Source organism: Psammomys obesus, unplaced genomic scaffold (assembly GCF_907164565.1).
Source record: "Psammomys obesus unplaced genomic scaffold, mPsaObe1.curated_primary_1811, whole genome shotgun sequence".
Lineage (NCBI taxonomy): Eukaryota > Metazoa > Chordata > Mammalia > Rodentia > Muridae > Psammomys > Psammomys obesus.
In genome coordinates this window covers 34804058-34821806 of record NW_026596046.1, presented here as the reverse complement: position 1 = coordinate 34821806, position 17749 = coordinate 34804058, and the positions used below count along the sequence as shown (strand labels likewise).

At 47.1% G+C, this 17749-nt stretch overlaps 1 protein-coding gene across 1 annotated transcript; it reads right to left on the bottom strand.

The window, feature by feature from the left end:
• Positions 1 to 1827: 1827 nt before the first annotated feature.
• On the bottom strand, positions 1828 to 10385 carry Kcne3 (potassium voltage-gated channel subfamily E regulatory subunit 3). Its single transcript, XM_055623348.1, has 3 exons — positions 10323 to 10385; positions 6238 to 6379; positions 1828 to 4055 (listed from the first exon to the last, which is right to left on the bottom strand). The coding sequence occupies exon 3, from the start codon at positions 4013 to 4015 to the stop codon at positions 3686 to 3688; it is 330 nt and encodes a 109-aa protein (XP_055479323.1). The 5' UTR covers positions 4016 to 4055; positions 6238 to 6379; positions 10323 to 10385; the 3' UTR covers positions 1828 to 3685.
• Between the last annotated feature and the right edge of the window lie 7364 nt (positions 10386 to 17749).

The following is a 17749-nucleotide window of genomic DNA, read 5'->3' as shown; positions in this document are numbered from 1 at the left end:
CTGCCTTCTCCACAGAACTGTCCTCCACTCACCAGATCTCCCTCGCCTCCTCCTCTGTCTTCCCATCCGAGCAGTGTGACCGCAAAAGTTTCCCTCGCCTCAAAAGAGTCTTTGTTTTGCCAGATAGTTTATGTCCCAGCCACAGTGACAGCTCCCTGCGTCTCACAGAGCCCTGTGTATCAGACTATGGCTAGACATGGCCCGAGACACACTTTGTTAGGCCCCTTTTTCCTCCCTGTCGTCTTCATTCTGTCCCTTGCGCTTTTTCCTGCCAAGCATTCCTCACCAGTAAACACCTGTATTGGGTTCTCTTTCACTGGCGTAAACCCTTTGCTCTCAAAATTACTTTCTCATTTAGTTCTGGGGAATTTCAGATCTGACCTGTGCATGCCACAGGCATGATCGAATGGTTTGTTCTGAAGGCACTAGGTCAAATCAGTGAGCCCTTTTGCATTTTATCATTGTGAGGATATTAAAATCTGAGTTACAGACCTCTAACTCATGGGCCAGTGCCTGCTGTGTAGCAAGTTCACTTGGGTATTGTTTTACTTACTTATGGATGGCAATCATGCCGTGCTGATGCTTACTGTAAAGTATGCACACAGTAAGTATCTGTTGGGTAAATGAAATTTTGCTTTGAGCATCGCGACCATGTTCTGAGGTTTGGCCAGCAGAGGGCAGAACACATGCAAAGATCTGATGGGCTGGGTGAGGTCTCACTGCCACGAGACAGCTCCCTCAGGGTTCTCCTGGGGTCAATCTGGCAGAAGGCTGAGAGGAGTGCCTACACCAGAGCACACTAGAATGTTAAATTTACCCATTAAAATTCTAGAATACTGGGGAGGGGTGATCGGTTTGTTTCTTGGGTTTTGTTTGTTTCCTGTGTTTTGTTTGTTTTTTTGAGACAGGGTTTCTCTGTGTAGCCTTGGCTGTCCTGGACTCACTTTGTAAACCAGGCTGGCCTCGAACTCACAGAGATCCACCTGCCTCTGCCTCTCCAGTGCTGGGATGAAAGGTGTGCACCACCATGCCTGGCTAGGATTTTGTTTAGTCCAACCCTCAGTAGCGAGGCACACTGCATGCCTAATTTGTGAATTCAGACGTAGTTCCTGGTCCTGAGATCCCTGGAGTTGCCTCTTGCAGACCCTGTGTGGACCCGGAGCTGTGCAGACAAAGATCTGAAGTGCAGCTGTGCTGTACCTCTCCTGTGCTCACGTTGATAAGCATTGGGTTTCTGTAACTTGCAAACGGAATGCGAATTACTTTAACTCTCCTGCTAGTATAAGTGTGCTGAGCCTCTTCCACAGACAGGGACACTGGAGTCAGAGAGCAGCCACACTGGGGCAGTTTTGTTCCTTCTCCCCAGCTCCCAAAAACAGTGTGTCTGAAGGTCTCTGCCTCAAGGCCTCCTTGTCTTATTTTCTCCACTCAATTTGCCTGGTTATTCAACAGTTCAAAGCTCAGTTCATTCTACCACTCTCTGAATCCTGCTGATCAAGTCAATCTCATTTCTCTCAAAAACTCTTAATCTTTTATCACCTGACCACTTATTGCTGTACATGACCACAGTCCACCTTTTACTTGGATGTTTAGGTAGACAGCCTCTAAGATCCCATTGTCTGTAGGCTTGTCATACATTCTTAAAGAAGTCACATCTTTCCACCTCAAGGGGAGATAAAGAAGAGCTTAGAACATGGTCTCAAAACACTATTGCAGAGATCCAACATAACTGCTTGTGGAAGAATGTGCTCTTTTGAGCCTTCAAGAAACACAGAAGTGTTTATTTTATAATTTTTAAAGACTTTTTTATTTCACGTGTATGAATGTTTGTCTTTATGTATGTCTGTGCACTATATGCATGCCTGGTGCCCACAGAGGCCAGAAGAAGACATTGGATCCCTTAGAACAGGAGTTAGACGGTTGTGAGCCATCACAAGAAAGCTGCGAGCCAAACCTGGGTCGTCTGTAAGAGCAGCTTTTAACCAAGAAGCATTTGGTTTTACTGTTTCAAGGGAGAAGCAGCTTTCCTGCCCTTTATAATGCAAGTATCACACACACTGCTGAAGTGGAAAGGAAGGATCACTGAAGTCCTATGCCATTGAGATAACTGCTACCAAAAGCCCCCTGAGAGGCTGCTGAATACAGAAATGTATGTTTCATTGAGGCCTTCTAGGAATTGATAAGCCATTTCAACTTGCAAGTCTAAATATTTTATAAGACTAAAGAGAGAGAAAGAGAGGTAACCAGCTGTCTTAGCTAGGGGTTTTTAGTGTTGTGATAAGCATCATAATCACATTATTATGAAAGGGTTTATTTCATCTTATATCACTCAGATCACAATCCATCACCGAGGAAAATCAGGGCAGGAATCTATGGGGAAAGCCACAAACTGGCTTCCTCCTCCTGGATTATTCGTCTTGCGTTCCTATATACCCCAGGACCACTACCCAAAGATGGCCCTATTCACAGTGGGCTGGGCCCTTCAACACCAACCATCAATCAAGAAAATAGCCTACAGGCCAGTCTAATGGGGGCATTTTCTTAGCTGAGGTTCCCTTTTCTCAGATGACTCTACATTGCGTCAAGTTGACAAAAATAAACAAACAAGCAAAAAACCACTAACCAGCACAACCAACTAAAACTAAACAGCACTTTAAAAGTGAGATGCTGGCTAGTTCTCCCATTGAACGAAGTCTTTTACGCACTGTATCTGTGATCATGGTCATCTCCTAGGTATAATAATAATCTCCTACAAGCAAATTTCAAACTGGTATTAGAATATCTCTCATAGAATTTAGAGTAGAAGAAGCTACATCCGAGGGTGTGAAGTCCCTGGAATTGGAGCCGTGACTGGGAAGGGCACAATGACATGGCTCATGAAGCTCATGACCATGTCACTGATGAGTGTAGCTCAGGACCCTGTACTTTACAGTCTGTCTTAAGATCCCAGAAGTGCCTGAACAATACATTAACACAGTGGCATGTCTTTGATAACATTTGTAAAGTAAGATATTTCTCTGCAGCCCCCACCAACTCCCTACCAAGATAGGGCTTGCTCAAGCTGATCTTGAACTCCTCAGCTCAAATGATCCTCCCCACTCAGCTTCTTGAGTGCTAGGATTACAGGCATGCATTATTATGCTTGGCCACAAGTTCTTCCAGTCTGCATCTTACCCTGTGTGGTGTTGAAAAGTCCTAGACAAAAAGGACCATTGAGTTCCTGGATTCTAGTCATGGCTTTGTTCTGCTTTCTTGGTAGGTGAGGCAAACCCCACACATGGTAAGTGCATTTAAACAAAACATGACTTAATACAAATAAGTAGCATCGCTCTTTAGCAAGGTTTCTCATGTTGATGATCATATGTTAAAATATTGTGTGTCCAGAGCATCTTCCTGGTCCATTTTCCTTCACCACAGCTTCTTCTACTCCCCAGCTGTCCATATTTGCATATATTTGTTCATGGGCTCCCAGTTTATAATGCCCATCTTTTGTCGAGAAAAATGTCTTATCCACAAGGCCAAGCCTGACAAGGCCCTCGTCTCTGGTCCCAGTGATGACTTCTCTTCCTTGTTGTTCTTATGTAGATAGAGACACTGAGGCTTGACAGGGTCCAGATGAGTTCCGGAGGCCCAAGAGGACAATCCTCAGGCATCATAATCTTCCATCATCCTTGGGCGCCTCACATCAGATCATAGACACACGGTTCTTAATGTACACATGATAGGGGTCACTACGTTTGTCCACTTTGCGTGAGCGGGTGTATCCCAAAATGAGGCTGCCCACAGTGACAGCAAATAGGAACATAACGAAAAGAATATACATGTAGGAGTTGTCATTACGACCAGGAAGGCTGGCCCGACGCTCCTCGGTTTGATTGTCCGGCCCCAGTGCTGGTCCTGATCCTGGTGCTGGCCCAGGCCGGCAGAGCAAGTGACTGTGAAGGGTGGTATTCAGAGCCTTCAGCACAGCGTGGAGGCTCTTATACCAGTACTCAGTCCCATTCGAAGTCTCCATAGCAACAGAAACTGAGGTACGGGGAAAACTGGAATGTGATCTGATGGTGAGAGAAAAAAGGGAAGGGTGGCTCCGTTATCCACAGCTTGAATGACTCCCCTATTTTGCAGACCTAGGCTAGAACTCTGATAGCATGGTCTCTTCTCCATGCTTCTTGTCTGTCTTCTCCACTAGGCCTCAGGCTCAGTGACAGAAAGTGCTAAGCTGCTTTCCTCCCCGCTATAATACACATTTAAGGAGGCATCCCACAGTGCAGGCGGAGTAGTCTTTTCTGGCCACTAAAAGCCATGTTACTGTCTCTTTTTCTTGGATTATATAACTTCACTAGACTTTAGGCTACAAGAACTTCAGAGGTTATTTCATCTAACTCCTTCCATTTTTTTTCACAGGAAAACTGAGGCTCCAAACAAATAAGTAGTTTGTTCATGATCAGGGAGTAGTAAATAGTGTTTATATTTAGGATTCCTTAATAGGCCAAACACCTCTAATTCGATGGCTGATTCCAGAGCTCTCGTTCACCTAGGTAGAACTGTCAACAAACATTATTACCTATACATATCAGACATGATTATCACCTACCAGGTCTCTCCCCCAGGAAAGATAGTTCTAACAATGATAAATACTTATGATGGCTTAAAGCAGAATTCAGGGAACAGAATCTAAATGACAGAGCAGCACCCTACTGCCATCCGGGACCGGCCTACTTTCCACGAAAGGCCTTTGAGGCCCTCTCCATTTCAGTACTTGTGGTCTTGTCTGATCAAGGAGAAAAAAGCACACACATACTTCCTGAATTAATATGTAAGAAGTGAGAAATCTGAGTTTTCCTTCATATGGGCCAGCGGCAAGCAGGAACACCACAGTGAAATTAATGAGCCACCCAGCCAATCAGTATCTGGACCAGGGTCTGTGCTCCAGCCTTGAGGAGGCTCAAACCCAGTCCCCACGCTCAAGGCTTCACTGACAGCCTAATATGATGCTATGTGACATATGACGGTAGGTGACAACCCAGAAGCTATGTAAAAGAGTACTTAGAGTGATTAACACTGATCAGGGCTTAGAAGCCGTGCACTGGGGTGGAGTTATTTGCACTGTTCTAAGAGGTAGAAAAGGCAAGCATGGGAAAGAGATGAGCAAAGGTAGATCAACAGACAATACATAAAATGTCTAGAAGAAAGCCAGGCACGGTGGCACATGCCCTTAATCCCAGCACTCGGGGAGGCAGAGGTGGGTGTATCACTGTGAGTTCGAGTCTAGCCTGGTCTACAAAGTCCAGGACAGCCAAGGCTATAAAGAGAAATTCTGTCTTGAAAAAAACAAAAACAAACAAATTGTCTAGAAGAATGGAAAATAACATGAAGATGTTGGAATGTAAGATGGACAGAAGGAAAAGACAGGATATGGGACAGAAGAAACCAATGGGGCCAAATCCTCGGGGACTATGAGTGCCATGCTGTGTGTTGGAACCTGATTCTGTAGTTGGATTTAAAGATACCACGACATTTTAAGAGGATGAAGTGGGCAGATCGTTGTCACCTGCAGCTGCTGTGTGTGGCGAGGGAGAGAGCTGAGGCAGGACAATGACAAGGGTCTTGAGATGTTTAGGAACAGTATGCTGAGTCCTGGACCAGGGCAGAAGTCATGGCAAAGTGGGAGCAGGTATCAGTGTGAGCCGCAGGAGGGATTTGGGGAAGGGAATAACGAACATGAGTGTGAAGGGGGAAAGGCTCCAGATAAATGTACAGACAGACACAGACAAACAGCATGAAGCTCAACAAGCCCACTTGGAGGGAAGTTAGCTTCTGGGAAGGGCATGGCTTCCTTGCCTGTCAAGATCATCAGTGGGAGTTGTCAAACAACGAGCATGCAGTGTCTGCTGCAGGAGGCAAGGTTCTAGATAGAGATTTGTGCCACAGCAATGTGAAGATGGGAAACAGGCTTAACTCTGAAGACTTGGGGCTATGCATGTTTAACTACAACAAAGAGGGCTATCATCCCTGCCCTGCTTCCCAAGCTGTAAGAATGCACTCCTACTGCATTGAAGAGGATTAATGGGCTTTTCATTTTGAGAAGCAAATACATACACTCAGTGCTTAAAACTCGAAGCATCCCTCTGATGGATGGAGATGAACTCTCCCTGTTCCCGCTCAGTTTTCCGAGGTTTCCTTCCCTGGAAAGGGGTTCTCCCTGGCATGGCACAGGGTGGGTAACGTGACACTTACCAAATGGTACAGAGACTCTGCTGGCCCTGAGACATCCTTGAGAATCTCCTTGTGGACGACCCACGGCTCCTCAGCTCCTTGGACTCTTCAGGGTGCATCCGGATACAGCCAGAGTCTTGGTGTTGATAGAAAAATCTCAGAGCTAGAAATCGGGGAGGAGGTAGAAGAGGAGGAAGAGAAAGATATCAGACACACAAACCTCAGAACCAAGGGTGGCTCGCCAAAGGCCACTTCCTAAGGGTTGTGCAAGCTTTTTGTGGGTTTTGACCCCACCCCTGTTCCTCTTTCCTTCCTGCAACAGCGGGCTCAGGCCAGCCTAGAGTTGCTGCTACAGGAACTATGCAGGGGCCAAGGGACATCTGACTGCTGCCTCCCCGTTCCGAGCTCACAAGATCTTTATCTGGTCACTTTGTGACAATGGCACAACCTAAAATCATTCTCCTTCCCAAGGGACCTTAGTAGGAGCCTTTTAGAATCCCAAAGTAAAATGGCAGTTTGCCGTTTCACAGAAATAAAGGACACATTACTAATCACATTTGTTTGGACGGATAGCATATTGATGTGTCTCAGCGGGCCGTCGAAATGGCTCCGTGAGTAAAGGTACTTGCTGCCAAACCTGATGAGATGATTTTGATCCTGCAATCTACATGGTGGAAAGAGAAAACCAACTCCTCCTGAAAACTGTCCTCTGACCTCCACATACACCTCCCCCAATAAATGTAATAAAATAATTAAAATGAATATATCCTAAAATTAACTCTCTGTAACATGGCTTTGTCGTGAAAATTAAAGAGCATTGTGCAAGGCTTGTCTGTAAATGCTACAGATAGTGGTGATGGTTTGTATAGTGCAGGAGCTGGATGGGCCTTTGGAGGTGACCAAGGCTAACTGTCCTCATTTTACACTAAAGGAAATAAAAGCTCAGGCAGCTAGCTCTCTTGGTCTAGCTGCTACTTGTGTGACTTTGGACATGTGATTTCCTTTTTTTTTTTGGGGGGGGGAAGTTCAACTCTATCTGCATCTGTAAAATGAAGGAGTTGTGGTCAACTCAAACATCCTGTGATGGTATGAATCACAAAGGCATGCTGTGAGATCTTGGGAGACTGGACTGGCTGGTGGAGGCAACCTTCGGGAGCCCTCTCAGCCTTCAAAGCCCAAGACAGAGAAGGCTACAGTGTGTTCCTAGCAGGCTAAGATATTTCTGAATCTAGGAATGACTTACACCTGACGTTCCAGCTTAGGTGAGCAGAGGGCCAAAGGGGTTCACTTGTTCCCTCTTCATCCTAGCTCTGACAAGTGAGGATGGTCTGTCCTGGAGAAAGAGACAGCGTGGGGTGGACGGAGTGGGAGTAGGAGGCAAGTGAAGGACAGGTGGGTTTCATGAGTGGAATCACACAAACTCTCACCCATCAGGCCTTCCTGTCAGGCCTCTCCGGATGTTTGGCGTTCTGACTTGAGGAACAAAGAGGCTGTGTTACACATCCTAGGTGCTGGGTTTGGGCAGGCATAAGGTGCCAAGTGCTGGGCATCCTTTTGGGGTAAGGAGAAGCAGAAGACAGAAAGGACAGACTGGTTCTCTGCGACCTGCCTCTGGGTCTCAAGTGGGCATGACAGAAACACTGGACATTTTGCTTCTCTTCCTCGAGTTTCTTGGCTTCAGTCTCTTGGAAAGCCATTGATTATCAAGTTTCCAGGATAAAAGAGGCAGAGCTCCTGTCATAGAGAGGCCTTTGCTTGAAATAGGCAATGGGCTAGCTTAGAAGAAAGACTAACAGCTATCAAGAAAATTGGAAAAAATAAAACAAAAGTAGTAATTGTCAAACTCCTCTAGATGTGACCCTGCCACTAGTTCTACCTCCCTATGGTTCTCCCAGTGCCCGTGACCATGACAATGAGCTCAGGCCATGAATTCAGCAAACAGTCCTTACACTCCTGTGTCTCTTGCCTTTGCTCGTACTCTTCTTAAGAAGGAATTCTTTTACATTTCCATCTGCTCAGCAAACTCATTATTCAAGACCCTGCTCAAGGCACCTGTTTAGATTCTTTCCCAAGGCCCCCCTCCCCCACCCAATAACTAGCTTCTCCTCTTGTTTGCTACCAGGATGAGTTAAAAATGGCCTCATTAGAAAACTGTGCTAGTCAGAAACCATGGGTGAGTGTACGTGTGGGCCCAGGGTGTCCATGTGCATATGCTTGGAGGCTTCAGGGCAGGGACCTGGGCCTCATCCATTTCTTTATTCTTTGGGACTGTTTACATAGCAAGCACTGAAGAATAAAAAGACAAGTGAACCAATACCTCTTCTAATAAAGAGTACCCTGCCTGCTTAACTTGTCTCCCAACAGATTGGTGGAAACAGCTCTCAGTGTTTCAACAGAAAGCCAAAGTAGGAGCAACTCCAAGTTAGACCAAGACGCGCTGCCTTAAAGAAAGGGAAGGCCCCTTGATCAGGTGACATGGGGCACCTGAGCCTCCTTGGGAAGCCCAGGCACTTCCCGAATCTGATTATCTAAAGGGCAAACATTTTTGCCCCCTCCCCCCCAAGCACCAGTAAATGGTTTTGCAACGCTCTTCCCTGTGTACCTACTTAAGGTGTGGCCATCCACACCCACAGACTGCACACAGTCCAAGTCTCAGCCTGTGATCTCGCCTTTCTCGATCCCAGTCCTGGCTGTGTGTCTGGCTATGTGACCTTGAATGCTTCGCTTATTTCCTCTGAACCGTATCTGTAAGATGGAGGTAATTACCCATGCCCGGCTTACCCCGTGAGAACTGGGAGGGACAAACGTAGGAACAGCGAACGTAAGAAAACATTACTAGGAAGCCAGTCCACATTGTTCCCCTGGCTGTCTCCGCGTACCTGCCGGCCCCTGCATGGCCCTTCCACAGAAACCAGGAGGGGCCCTTACTGCTCTTCGTGGACCTCAGAGTGTTGACCTCCTTTGTTGTTCCCCACCCTTTCTGACGAATCCTGTCCCCTGCCATTTAGAAGTGCCGTTCTGAGTGTGCCTGTGGAGGCTGTAGGCTCTTGGTCTTGGCTGGCCCCCCTCCTCTTAGAAGGTTCTTCAAGCACCCTGGCGGTTCAGATAGAAACGTGCCTTGAGAAGTGTGAACTGAAGAAAGCTGCTTGTTGGTTTTCATCTTAAGGAGTCAACAGGCTTTAAAGGCAGTTTTTAACGTCACCAGGGTAGCACTCCCTCCATTTGGAATTGACAAAGTGGCTGAGTGCCAGAAAGAATGAATTTATTCGATATTTGCAGGTGAAACAGAGGCCTGGGCTAGGAGTGAGGGAGCGCTGGCTCTAATTCAATTGGACCCCTAGCAAGACCCTAGAAAAGTCATGAGGGGCGGGGGGAGGGGGGGGCTCAGTTTTCTCACATGCAAATGAATGAGGAGATGAGGAGTAGGAAGCAGGGGTTAGGTCATTGCTCCTTGGGCTCCCACACACTGGCTAAGAGACCTCCGGAACCTTCCCCTTTGCCCTAATGTGGATCATGGGGGGCAACTGGAGCGGGAGACTCATTTTTACGGGGGGGGGGCGGGGAGCACGAGGCACTAGCCACGGCTGAGGGGCACAGGTTTACACTACCTGAAAACTACAACCCAAGACTCCTGACTTCCCACCTAGACCTGCCACCAGTAGCAGAAGATGCCTTTAGGAGTCCCAGGCTCTCCTAGGTCACAGAGGGCTGGTCAGTGGAGTGGGGCACGGCGGTGCAGAGCCCGCAGCTTTGGAGCAGCAAGACTGACTCTGGAATGTTATCTCCCTAAGCGTCCTGGGGCAGACCTGTAAGTGTTCTCTTCTCTGCAGGCGCGGAGGAGTTCTGCTGCCTCAAGGGAAGCCTGGGAGCACGCCTGCCAACCTCCGACGATTTCCCACGCACAGCTAAGTTCCCTACTCCCTTGTGCTGCCTGGGAACACCTGCTCGTTTTCCTGGGGAAGATCCGCTCGGTGTTTTAGCAGCACCCCACGTCAGGTCCTCCGTCTCAAGGAAAACACATCCTGGACACTCGCCAAGGAGGCGAAAACCCTGCACTTCTTGCCCGGACTGTAGTTAGGTTTTCCACGCCTGTGGGTGCGCCTTACCTGCCTCTGCGATCTGTCTCTGGTGAGCGCTGAGCGCAAGGATGCTCAGCCGCCGCTCTGTGCCTTCACAGCTCTGCGCTGCTACTGGCTCTTGGCTCCCTTTCCCTTCTCAGGGTGCCCCTCCTCCGGCCCCGCCCTGCCCTAGTACGCCAGCTTCAGCTCTGGCTGGCTTGGGGCGCCTACACCCAGCTCCTTGGCCTCACCCGGTTGTGGGGAACCGCCTGCTTCCTGGACCCGAGGCCGAATTTTTCTCGTTTGTGTCACTATGTCTCAGCCAACCTAGCAAAAAAGCTGATTCCCCAGAAACCCAGAAACAAGCCCTGGGCGTTTGTGGAGTCCGGTGTGGCACCTGTGTGGCTGTGTGGCACCGGGCAGCTCCTCTCTGGGGCCTTGGCTTCCTCACAGTGGGTACGACCATTCCTGGATGCGTTCTTCACAGGCTGAGGGCAGGGTCAGAAGTGTTCTCAGAACCCGAAATACTAAAACTGGAATAGCCAAAGAAAACATCTGATTCTAACACAAACCCTGTTTTCCAGCTTGCAGAACCCAAACTGGGGAGGTTTGGGATTTGTCTACACTCACCACGCAGGTTGGCGCAGAGCTCGGACTCAGAATCCACTGCACCCCCGCAGGTGCCTCCTCCCTCAGTAGTCTCTCGTGTGCCTGATCAGCTTGAGGCCAGCCACTTAACTGGTGTCCGGCCCAGAATACTGGTCTTCCAAGCCACTGGGTCCTGATTCAAATGGTTTCTGTTACATAGAAGAGAGGAAGACAAGAGAAGCTGAGAAATGGGGGCCAGGAGGCCATCAACAGATGTCAGAAACAGGAACCAGCTTCTCAGGGACTCTGTGGGGACCACTTATCCAAGCTCTTTTTACCAGCAGGGTCCACACAATGACCACACTCAGATGGGCCCCTCACACCATTGCAAATATCTGCTGCGGTATTTCTGAGGCCTGTAATTTAACTCACAGAACTTTAGGATATGATTATCTAAGGAAAACGAGACCTGCACCTGGTAGGCGCTCTGTGCCTCCCTGCCGACCTCCTCCAGAAGACGTCTTTGCTGTGTTGTTTCTGTATCAGACATTTCTACCCAGCCATTCCTCCCTAAACCGCAAACCACCTCTCGGAGAAGTTATCCTGGCCACCTAGGTATGTGCTGTTTCCAGTCTACACAACAAGGAGGCGCTTGCTTCAAAAAGGAGAGTATGGGCTCCTCCCTGGAGGTTCTGATTCAGAAGATTTGGAGCCGAGCCCAGAAATCAGCATTTTTAAAAACAAGACTCCAGGAGAAGGCAGTGCATGCCTTTAATCCCAGCACTGGGCAGGCAGAGGCAGGCTGATCTCTGTGAGAGCCAGGGCTACCCAGAGAAACCCTGTCAAAAGAAGAAGAAAAAGAAGAAGAAAAGAAAACAAGACTCCCAGTCTCCCAATGATGCTTAAGACTAGCCTTGAGGGTACCCGGCATACACAGATATACATGCAGGCAAAACACCCAGGCGCGCGCGCACGCGCCCACACACACACACACACACACACACACACACACACACCAAAAACAAGGGGTGGAAAGATGATTCTGCAGCTAAGAACATTGAAGAGCACCATCTGTTAGGTTTCCAGTGCCCATACAGTATCTCACAACCATCTGTAACTCCAGTTCTAGGGCATCTAATGCCATCTCCTGAGCTCCACTGGTACCAGGCACACATGTGGTACAACAGGTATAGAGCTGTGCAAATAATTATAAACATAAAATAAAATTAATAAATCTGAAAAAAAAAGAATTTAAGACTAGCCTCGGGTGCTGGGTAATGGTGACCCAGTCAGGAGGCAGAGGTAGGCAGATCTCTGAGTTCGAGGCAGGCTGGTCTACAGAGGGACCTCCAGGACAGCCAGGGCTACATAGAGAAACCCTGTCTTGAAAAACAGAACAGGAACAGCCTGGGGTAAACAAGTTCAGTCAAGGTCCTCCCCTTCTGCCCAGTTTGGACATAGGACTTGCATTCATGACATAGAACTGTTTATTAGTTACTGAGAGCAACTAACTGTCCCCATCAGCAGGGATGTTAGTTGGATTGTTAGTGTTCTGAGGACAAAGATAATCTGTTCCAATAACACCGAGAATCAGAGATCCAGATTTGTACCGTCTTAGAGCGCCAGAGTCGTTTAGTCATAAACCCTAAGGTGGAAGGACTCATAGGTCTCTAGTCAGTCCTCTCATCTAGTGAATTCTCTGGATTTCATGTTGACATGAGGCTTTGAAGCGTCACCAATGACAGGGAGGAAACTCGCTGTCCCAAAAGCAGGAAAGTGGCTCCAACTGTCAGGTTATCTTCATGTCTCGAACTGCCTCTTTCTGCCCTTTGGTCTTGGCACCCACTGGAAACATGAAAGCCTAGCCCTTCCTCTAGAGAAGACAGCTGACCAAGGAGCTGTTAGAAAACGGTAAGAGCTGCCTCATTTCCCCCCGCTGTGCTTTGCCGGTTTCCTGTGAGGCTAGCTGGAATCGTGTGTACCAGGCATTTGGAAATGTGTGCAGTAAAGGCATTGTTCCTTGGATCAGAAAGGGCAGGAGGCAGCAGTTTCTATCCCTGAGGAGCCTGGGAGAGGAACTCCTTCATCCACAGAGGCAAGGTCTTCACCTTAGGATGGGGAGCGTGAAGGAGAGGAGTGGAGTTGGAGACCAGGAAGCACTGGATGGGGGAAAAGCCTCATCTAGAGATATACCACCTCCAAGTCTTAGCTTAAGTGCCACCTTCTTGTGGAGGCCTTTCTTAACCACCCTGTTTCCAAATTCAAATCCCTTCCTTCTCTGACTCCCTTAACACCCTTCTCTGTTTTGCTTGGCAATAGTACTTTCTATCATGTGGGTTCCAGGCATTGAACTCAGGTCCTCAGATTTGGTGACCTTGCCTAGTGAGCCATCTTCCTGGCTCTCTTGGTTTTATTTTCTAGTCTGTTGCTAGTGTTCTGGCTACATCTCTAGCTGAGCCTCTATCTCCCCACTGGCTCTCCCTGACAATTCATTCCTACAATCACCCCTTTCCCTTTCCCATCAGGCCTAAGGGTGGCAATGATGTCCAAGTGTTTCAAATCCCGGGATAATTTAACCCCCATTACAGTAGCTCCCTCCCTCCACCATCTCTGACTGCTTCTAAGGCCCATTTTAGTGATTCTACAGTACTTCTATTTAGCACTTTCCATCCTGGGTAGGGTTTATTTGTCTACTTTATTTGTCAACTCCAACCCTGGACAGAACTCTCTGAGGGTACCAAGTCATTCCCAGATCCAACTCTAGCGTGGTACGATGAGTTTGTTGAGCAAATGAACAAATGAATGATGGTTATAAACATGGAAATCACTTGGCATTGTGTTCTCAAGAAAAATTCTCCAAGAAAAGATAGAAAGAACCTAAGAAAGCCTAGAGGGACAGCAGGGTGCTTTTTAACCTTTAGGCTAAATCTTCTGAGCATCAGAGTCCCACTCATCTCTAAATGATACACTGATCCTGGAGCTCTGGCTCCCCATCAAGTCTCGGTCTCTCAGCAAAGGCACCATTATCCATTCAGATATCTTTTCTTCATGGACCCCAATCCAACTTCCAGTTTATCTGTGTTCTGACTTGGGGTCTGCCTTCCCCCATTAGACTATAGACTCTGAGAACAGAATCCAGATATGTATTTCTGCCATAGTGTTCCCAGAGTGGCTAGTATGTGGGAAAGACAGCTAGAGAGGTAAGGTGAGCACGGATAGGGCCTGTCAACAGTTTAGAGGCCTGGTGTTTTGCAGGGGAAAGGCAGAATGAATCAGAGGAGATTTACCACCTGCATCAAGTTATTGATACCATTCCTCATGAGTCCAGACTTGAGTTAACCCATGGGCCTTCTTCTAACAGCGGTAAAACCTCAGTGTCTGTGGAGGAGTGGTTCCAGGAACGCTGTGAACACTGAAAACCAAGAATTCTCAAGTCTACTGTAATGGTGTAGCATTTGCATATAGTCTGTGCACATCCTCCTACATACTTTGAATTATCTCTAGGTCATTTACAATACAATACAAATGTAAAGAGTGCTTGTACTGTATTGTTTAGAAAATAATGGCAAAAAGAGTTTGTGTATTGTCAGGACATACGTGAGGTGTAACTCGGCTGGTTGGGTGCTTATATAGCAGGCGTGAAGCCCCGGGTTCCGTCCTCAGCAGCACATAAACTGGGCATGGCAGTTCTTACCTATAATCCCGGAACTGGAAAGCTAGGTGCAGGAGGACCAGAAGTTCAAGTCATCCTTGCCTATATAGCAAATTCAAGGTCAGACTGGAATATATGAGAGCTTGTCAAGAAAGAAAGAAAGAAAGAAAGAAAGAAAGAAAGAAAGAAAGAAAGAAAGAAAGAAAGAAGGAAGGAAGGAAGGAAGGAAGGAAGGAAGGAAGGAAGGAAGGAAGGAAGGAAGGAAGGATGGATAGAGGAAGAAAGAAAAAGAAATTACTGCCATGTGTAGTGACATATGCCTGTAATCTCAGCACCCTGGAAGGCAGAGGCAGGTGGATCTCTGTGAATTTGAGACCAGCCTGGTCTATAGCCAAGGCTACACAGAAAAATCCTGTCTCAAAAAGGGGGGACTATCTAAAAAAATTAGGACAAAGGCCCTCTCCCCCACCTTGAATATTTTCAATCCATGATTCTAACCAACAAGAGGCAGAACCTATAGGTAGAGGTCATGAAACTTCTTCTGAGACTCCGTTTCTCTTCCAAAACAGGGTCAATAATACAATTTTGGTTTTATTTATAATTTATAAAATTATAAATTTATAAATTTATAATACAAATTTGGTTTTTAAAATTCTGTGTGCAAAAAATCTCAGCTATCCTAGGCCCTGATGTTTTCTGGGCTAGGAAGGGGTGAGCAGTTAATGAAATAATCTGAATACCAACAACTCGACATTTGCTCAGCATTTCACAGGGTTCTGTCCATTCTCTGACTATGGAATTGGGCCATGTGTCACAAGAGTCCCAGCAGAAAACAGGTTGCACCCTGACACTGGGCAGTTGAAGAAAGTGCACTGAGGGCTTAGGAAACCAACAAGGAGCAGGCCAGTACACCTGCTAGCAGCAGCAGGAAGGGAAACCAGCAAGAGAATGAAAGATGGGGACTTCCAGGAATCTGGTGAGGGACAACAGCGAGGGGGCACTATGGAGTGATGCCATTTGGTAACGGCTACAACCAGTCATGCTGGAATAAATACTTTAAGCTTCCAGATCACTCCCTGCCAAACAGGAATCTTGGTCTTGCCAATTTCATAGGGTTATGAGAAGTAAATGAAGACATTGCTGACAAAGCACCCCAAAGTCTATTGTCTTAGTTAGGATTATTGTTGCTGTGATGAAACACCATGACCAAAGCAACATGAGAAAGAAAGGGTTTATTTGGTTTATGTGTCCACATCGCTGTTCATCACTGAAAGAAGTCAGGACAGGAACTCCAACAGGGCAAGAATCTGGAGGCAGGAGCTCATGCAGAGGCCATGGAGGATTTCTGCTTACTGGCTTGCTTCCCATGGCTTGCTCAGCCTGCTTTCTTATAGAACTCAGTATCACCAGCCCAGGGGTAGGACCACTCATAATGGGCTGGGCCCTCCCCCACCAATCACTAACTACAGCATATTTTATGGAGAGATTTTTCTCAAATGAGTCTCCCTCCTCTCTGGTGACTCTAGCTTGTGTCAAATTGCCATAAAACTAGCCAGCATAATTATGAAGGAATTATTATGGGCTTTCCCACCAGACCTGCAGCTTCTGGGAGGAGGGGCAGTGCCTTAGAGTTTTTCAATATTTGTAAACCCACATGAGGCAACTAAATCCCAAAGCACTGGTCCTGACTTAGGTTTTCCCACTAGACAGATGTGTCAGAAGTGAATTTGGGTCCCCCCGTCCTCAAAAAAAGGTCCCTCATACAAGGAGCTGATCACAGTGGGTCATACATGAAGAGATGCATTAGAAAAGCGAATGTGTGTTCAGTATAAGGTTATATAAGATGTACCCTTAGCAGGACAGAGAGAAGCCCGTTCTAAGATAAGTAGAGCTAACAGTAAAAGGAGGATCCAGTCCCGGCGCTGTTCTTTAAGACCCTTATAGTTATGCCTGACACCTAGCCCAGACTTAATTTTTTTATTAAGACAAAGGCTCACTGTTTGTCTTTCCTTTCCTCTCCTTTCCTCTCCTTTCCTTTCCTCTCCTCTCCTCTCCTTTCCTTTCCTTTCCTTCCTTCATTCCCTCCCTCCTTCCTTATCTTCTCCCTTTCCCTGTCTGTCTGTCTATCTATCTATCTATCTATCTATCTATCTATCTATCTATCTATCTATCTATCTATCTATCTTGAGAGAGGGTCTCAATTCAGGTTTCACCACACTTGACCACAGTTTCACTATTCAACCCTGGCTGGTCTGGAACTCACTTTGTAGACCAGGCAACCTTGTAGCAATGCTCCTGCCCCTGCTTCTTGATGCTGAGATCATAACACACAGGGCTTAAAATACTCCCTTAGATTGGAGCTACGATGAGCAGAGAGTTTGTTTGCAGTTTACAAAGCAGAACTCTCGTCCATTGCATTTCACCTTGAGGCCTTTCTCAGCGCCTTCCCCCTTTTTAGATTTATCACTTCATCTAACACTCTGGCAGTTTCTGCTCACACAGCTTGCAGCCCACTTAACAACTGAATGCTCATTCTGTTTACAGATGTGTCTCTGCTGCAAAGGGCTGGAACTGACATATTTCTGTATCCTCACAGTAGAGGAGAGGCTGAGATCCTCTATACCAGACTATGCCAGACACCTTATCTTCAAATGCAGATTAAGGACATGTTGGCCAATGAAAGCCTGATGAGGGGTGTTGTGAGGTCTAGAAACCATCTTATGAGAAAACAGAAGAATCGGAAGCACTTTGCTTGAAGAGAACACTTCTGAGAATCCACTTCTGTTTTTGCAGACTGTTTTCTTCATCCCTAGCCCAGGCCTTGCACAGAGAAGATGTATGTATATGCGTGTGTGAGCCTGCTTGGGTGCACGCGTACCCTGTACATGCAGGAGCCCTTGGAGCCAGAACTGGGCATCAGATCACCTGGAACTAGAGTTACAGGTAGTTGTGAACCATTATGTGGTTGCTGGGAACCAAACCTGGATCCTTTGAAAGAGCAGTGATGGCTCTTAAGCCATCTCTCTAGCTCCAAAAACTAACTTTCTAACAATCAGACGGTGCAATAATGAGTTGGGCCTTAGTCCTAGTCACTCAAAAGATTCAGAAAAATCCAAGTTCAAAGTCAGCTTCAGCTACAATATGAGTTGAAAGCCAGCATGAGCTATTTAGTGAGAAGCTTAGAAGAAGAGGAGGAGGAGGAGGAGGAGGAGGAGGAGGAGGAGGAGGAGGAGGA